General features: G+C 49.9%; 1 protein-coding gene across 1 annotated transcript in view; it reads left to right on the top strand.

The window, feature by feature from the left end:
* The window catches only part of HAS1 (hyaluronan synthase 1), a 51,428-nt gene that overhangs the window by 44,455 nt on the left and 492 nt on the right, over positions 1 to 6,481 (top strand). Inside the window, exons 8-11 of the mRNA XM_010833467.1 lie at positions 1 to 136; positions 1,603 to 1,828; positions 2,586 to 2,718; positions 6,140 to 6,470. Of these exons, the coding sequence (XP_010831769.1) occupies positions 1 to 136; positions 1,603 to 1,828; positions 2,586 to 2,718; positions 6,140 to 6,470 (826 nt within the window). The remainder of the gene's footprint in view (positions 137 to 1,602; positions 1,829 to 2,585; positions 2,719 to 6,139; positions 6,471 to 6,481) is intronic.

Here is a 6,481-nt window from a genome sequence, read left to right as displayed (position 1 = left end):
GGACCCCGGGCGCCTGGCGGTGGAGGCGCTGGTGAAGACGCGCAGGTGCGTGTGCGTGGCGCAGCGCTGGGGCGGCAAGCGCGAGGTCATGTACACGGCCTTCAAGGCTCTCGGCGACTCGGTGGACTACGTGCAGGTGAGTGGGGGGCGCCCCCGCCGCGTCTGTGACCCTAACACCCCCATCCCACTTCCCTCGGATCCTTCATTCAATTGGAATGAACCTCTCTGCTTCCTTTATTCATTCATCCATTCAATGAAGAGATTCCTTCCTTCCACCATTCATACTTCCATTTATCCAGCTAACTATTAGGGAGATAACGCATTCTTTTTGTTCATTCATTTATCCATTCACTGAAGAGATTTCTTCCTTCTTTCCTTCCTTTTCCATTCATTCATCCATTTGATGCAGAAACTCTCATTAACACATCCATCCATTTATCCATCCATTCAATATAAAGATTCATTTACCCATTCAATACAGAATGTCTGTCCTTCTTTCTCTTCCTTCTTTCATTGTATCTTTTCTTCATTCATTTATCTTATCATCCACTACAGAGATCATTCACTCCTTTATTTATTCATCCATTCAATACAGAAGTTCCATCTTTTCTTCATCCAAGGTAGAAATTCTTTCTTTCACTCATTCTTTCATGCATCCATCTGTCCATCCAATATGGAGATCATTCATTCATTTACTCATTTACTTAAATTAAGTCATTAAATGTAGAGATTGGTTCATTCTGTTTCTTCATTCATTCAGTGTTGAGATTCTTTTGTTTATCCATCCATTTACCTATCAGTATAGAGATTTATTTGTTCATTTCATCATTCATTCATCCATTCAATGCAGTAATTTATTCATTAATGCATTGCAACAGGTTTTTTTTATACTGCTGCATAACAAATTTCCACACATTTGGCAGCTTGAAACAAAAACATTTATTATTATCTCATAGTTTCCATGGGTTAGGAATCTGGGCAAAGCTTGACTGGATCCCTTGTTCAGGGTGTCATCAGGCTGCAGTCATGGTGTCAGTTGGAACTTGGTCTTATCAAAGGTTCCAGGACCTGTTCCAAGCTCACGTGTTTGTTGGCAGAATTTGTTTCTTTGCAACCATAGAACTCATAGCAGCTTGCCTTGTGAAGACCAGCAAGAATCTGACTTCTAGACTCTCTTTTAAAGGGCTCACCTGATTAGGTCAGGCCCACCCAGGATACTCTCCCTTTGATTAACTTAAAGCCAACAGATTAGGAATCTTAATTACACTGCAAAACTCCTTCACCATTTCCAAATAAGAGAACATGGTTATGGGAGTTCTATATCATCACTTTGGACGTTGGCCATATTCTATAGGTTAGAAGCAAGTTACAGATCTTGCCCACACACCAGAGGAGGGTATTTTACAAGAGCGTGGGTGTGTGTGTGGGAGGGGGGCGGTCATCTTAAAATGTGATAAAACATTGAACATGACTAAAAAACTCAAAGCTATGTTCAGATTGGCTGCAGAGTGTCTGAGCTGGTCCTCATCCTTTGTAAGGGACCCTCAATTGCCAGCCCTGTGCAAGGATCTTGCCTGAATCTTGGCCGCTTCCATTTGTCAGGTCTGTGACTCAGATACGAGGCTGGACCCCATGGCGCTGCTGGAGCTGGTGCGGGTGCTGGACGAGGACCCCCGTGTAGGGGCTGTTGGGGGCGATGTACGGATCCTGAACCCTCTGGACTCCTGGGTCAGCTTCCTAAGCAGCCTGCGGTACTGGGTGGCCTTCAATGTGGAGCGGGCTTGCCAGAGCTACTTCCACTGCGTGTCCTGCATCAGTGGGCCCCTAGGTGAGCAGGGGTAGGGCTGGGAGGGCCATGGATGGTGTGGAGAAGGAAGGGAGAAGAGGAGCCAGATGGGTTGAAGATGCGATTGAGACAGGAGACAAAGATGGGGCTGGGGCAGGAACTGGGGATGGGGTAAGATTGGAAGCTGGAGGTGGGGATGGTGTCTGGTGTTAGGAATGGTCTGGAGAAAGCATGTGGATGGTGATTGGACTGGGGCTGGGCAAAGGATTGGGGAAGGGGATGAGATGGGTTTGGAACTTAAGAACACTGTTGGTGCTAGGCTTAAGGCTGGAGATGGGTTTTTTGGATGAGGATGAGTAGGGGGTGGAGCTGAGAATGGATACCAGATTGGGGATGGGTTTGCAGTCAAAGTGGCTGTGGGTCAGGGATGGGACTGGGGCAAGTTTGGGATGGGTGTGGGGTTGAGGAAAGAGGTGAGGTTGAGAACAGGATCATGGCTGGAGTTGTCATTGGAGACAGGGTTAAGAATGGGATTGAGGTGGTTAAAGATGGGGCTGGAGGGCCTACAGTGATGGTCCAGTGGCTATGACTACATCATCCCAAGGCAGGGGGCCCAGCTTCAATCGCTGGTAGGGGAACTAGATCCCACATGCCACAACGAAGTCCTAGAGCAGCTGAAAAAATAAATAGAAATAAATATTTAGAGAAAGGATGGGGTTGGAATTGGAGATGAGTTGGGCTGGGGGTGGTGCTGGCAACAGCAGCAGCTGAGGCTCCTGTGTGCCCCTCCCCCACCCAGGCCTATACAGGAACAACCTCCTGCAGCAGTTCCTTGAGGCCTGGTACAACCAGAAGTTCCTGGGCACCCACTGCACCTTTGGGGATGACCGTCACCTCACCAACCGCATGCTCAGCATGGGCTATGCCACCAAGTAAGCTGAGGGCACTGGGTGGCTGGGTGTGTACAGGGGCCAATGAGTATCTCAGCAAATGTGTGTGTTTTGCTTCTGCTGCTGCTGCCAAGTTGCTTCAGTTGTGTCCGACTCTGTGCGACCCCATAGACGGCAGCCCACCAGGCTCCTCTGTCCCTGGGATTCTCCAGGCAAGAACACTGGAGTGGGTTGCCATTTCCTTCTCCAATGCATGCATGCGTGCTAAGTCGCTTCAGTCATGTCCGACTCTGTGTGACCCCATAGACAGCAGCCCACCAGGCTCCTCTGTCCACGGGATTCTCTAGGCAAGAATACTGGAGTGGGTTGCCATTGCCTTCTCGGGTGTGTGTGTTGGGGTTACTCCAAAGTTAAAGTAAATCATAGGACATTTGGGTCTCTCTAGCAATATTTCAGAGGAGACAGAGAGAAACCATGAAGAACAGATGGGACACTTGCATTGAATCATGAGCTATAATGTTGGCCAAAAAGTTCATTTGGGTTTTTCGTAACACATTACCAGTGAACTTTTTGGCCAATCCAATGCATCAAGTGAGACACTAGAGGAGAGTGGAAGATACCATAGGGCCAGGGGTGGCCTTTATATGGAACCATGTGACCCAGTGGACTCTGCCAAGTAGGTGAGGTGAGGGTGGGAATGCCACCTAGAAGATAAAACATGAAATTGGGCAAGATGGCTCCACTATGGAGAGCACAGACTCCCCAATCTGTTGGAAGAGAAAGACATCAACAGAGTGGGATCAGCTAGTGAGAGAGTGAGAAGATTCACGTGGGAGAGGAGGGGAGCCCCTAAACCCCAATAAGTGCTTCAGGAAGAAGGGATGTAACCGAAGGAGATTCAGGGGAGTGTGGCTAGACCAGGTGACATACGAGGGAAAGATATTTCTACAAAGTTAGACCAGTGACAGTGCCAGAGAGAACTCAGCATATACCAAGGGAACCCATATCTTTATGCACTTGACAAATATTCTTCAAGTGCCTCCCAAGTTTTCAGCTCTGGGGATGCAGCAGCAAACAAAAGAACTGCAAATTCATGCTTACACTGATTGCGGAGATAGACAATAAGTAAAATGTAGAAGTTGGAAATATAGCCTATTAGAGAATGATACATCTGGTGAAGACTCTTGACAGTCCCTTGGTCTGCAAGAATATCAAACCAGTCCATCCTAAAGGAAATTGGTCCTGAATATTCATTGGAAGGACTGATGCTGAAGCTGAAGCTCCAATACTTTGGACACTTGCTGCAAAGAGCCAGCTCATTGGAAAAGACCCTGAGGTTGGGAAGGATCGAAGGCAGGAGGAGAGGGGGATAACAGAGGATGAGATGGTTAGATAGCATCACTGACTCAATGGATATGAGTCTGAGAAAATTCTGGCAGACAGTGGAGGACAGGGAAGCCTGGCATGCTGCAATCCATGGGGTTGCAGAGTGTTGGACACATCTAGCAACTGAACAACAGCACATGGTAAGGTGACATATAAAGCCAGGAAGGTGGATAGAAGTTTCCAGATAGAGAGTGAAATGACAAATTAGGATAAGATAGGAATGGGGGCTGAAAATAGAGCAGCTGGACAATAGCAAGGGAGAGAGCGTCAGGAGAGGACAGAGAGCTCACAGGGTGGAGGGTCCACTCATGAGAGCCTCTGTGGTCAAGAATTGTGAACTAAGGAGAGGGAGCCATTGGCGGTTTTGAGCAGAGGGGTAGCATGCTGTTGTAACAGGACAGCTGTTTTGAGTATGGACTGCAGGAGGAAGAGGATTACCACGGAGGTCACTGAGGATCCCAGGTGGCACAGGGGGAGGAGACTGGGCACTGTCAAACAATGCCCCTGGGGACAGAATGGTTTAATCCCTCCTAACAAGCTGACTGCTGGAGGCCACTTCGATGATGTCTCACATAAGTGATTTTAGCTTTGTGGGGGCTTGGCTGGAAACCTGGGAGGGATTGATTAGTAATGTCTGCCAGGGCCACAGGAAGGGAGCTTAATAGTTCCCTTGAGAAGCTTTAAGGCAAGGGCTATCCCAAGTAGGAACCATGCCTGGCTCCTTCCTCACCCTGAGGTCTGCCAATAACAGTATTCGTAATAGATTAGTGATAGTATTAGTATAGTATTAGTAATAGTGTTGGCCACTGCAATGATAGTAGTAATGCCAAGTTACATTAGTCATAGTAAAAATAGTAATAGCCACCATCAGTTGAGCAAGTACAATATACTGGTCTTAAGCACTTGGCATTAATCCTCCTTCAACCCTCATCTATTAGGTAGGAAACATTGTTGACCCCATTTTACATATGAGAATGAGACAGGCTGGGACCTGGGACCCTATACTTCACTGAAAGTGAAAGTGACACCGCTCAGTCGTGTCCGGCTCTTTGCTACCCCTTGGACTGTAGCCTACCACGCTCCTCTGTCCATGGGATTTTCCAGGCAAGAGTACAGGAGTGTGTTGCCATTTCCTTCGCCAGAGGATCTTCCCGACCCAGGGATTGAACCCGGGTCTTCCGCATTGTAGGCAGATGTTATACCAGTGCTTGCACCCAAAGGCCTCCTCCAGTAACAAAATACAAAGAAACGATAAGGGACTAAAAGTAACCCACATGCATGTGCAGCCTGGGTGACTTGTGAACAATGAGATACAAAAAGGCCAAAACTCAACTGCCATTTCTGAGGTGTAGGGAGCAAAAGTGGGGGTACCGGGCCTGATCCCTGCACGGTGCACCACCAAAGGGGTGGGCAGACCACCAAAACTACCCCATCCACCTGATCTACTGATCCGTCCCTACCCTCATCCCATGTAAGGGACCAGTGCCTCCCCAGCCCCACAGGGGAGGGAGCAAGCAAGGGAACGTGTTACTTGCAGCAGGAGTCCCAGTAAAGGCTTCCCTGAATTCCTCCACTGGCCTTTTAATCAATTCCTGTTGGATAAAGAGGGGTTTCCTGGGTGGCACAGTGGTAAAGAACCCACCTGCCAGTACAGCAGACACAAGAGATGTAGGTTTGATCCCTGGGTCGGAAAGATCCTCTAGAAAAGGAAATGGCAACCCACTCCAGTATTCTTGCCTGGAAAATCCCATGGACAGAGGAGTCTGGACCCGTCCATGGGGTCCCAAAGAGCACACACACTTAGATAAAAAGTCCAGGGACCCAGGTAGGTATCGGAAACCCTGAAGTCCAGAAAGAGAGTCGCTCAGTCGTGTCTCATTCTTTGCGACCCCATGGACTGTAGCCCACCAGGCTCCTCCGTCCATGGGATTCTCCAGGCAAGAGTACTGGAGTGGGTTGCCATTTCCTTCTCCAAGAGAGGCTGAGCACACGTGCCCCAGGGGCCATTCCTGGCTCCTGTCCCCGTGGGCTCCAAGGAGAGCCGCGCCGACAGCCCCGTCTCTTCCCTCCCTCCCAGGTACACCTCGCGGTCGCGCTGCTACTCGGAGACGCCCTCGTCCTTCCTGCGCTGGCTGAGCCAGCAGACGCGCTGGTCCAAGTCGTACTTCCGCGAGTGGCTGTACAATGCGCTCTGGTGGCACCGGCACCACGCGTGGATGACCTACGAGGCGGTGGTCTCGGGGCTCTTCCCCTTCTTCGTGGCGGCCACGGTGCTGCGGCTCTTCTACGCGGGCCGCCCCTGGGCGCTGCTCTGGGTGCTGCTGTGCGTGCAGGGCGTGGCGCTGGCCAAGGCGGCATTCGCGGCCTGGCTGCGGGGCTGCCTGCGGATGCTGCTGCTCTCGCTCTACGCGCCCCTCTA

This window comes from Bison bison, unplaced genomic scaffold (genome assembly GCF_000754665.1).
Source record: "Bison bison bison isolate TAMUID 2011002044 unplaced genomic scaffold, Bison_UMD1.0 scf7180017863683, whole genome shotgun sequence".
Classification (NCBI taxonomy): domain Eukaryota; kingdom Metazoa; phylum Chordata; class Mammalia; order Artiodactyla; family Bovidae; genus Bison; species Bison bison.
This window is presented reverse-complemented; position numbering and strand designations above follow the sequence as displayed.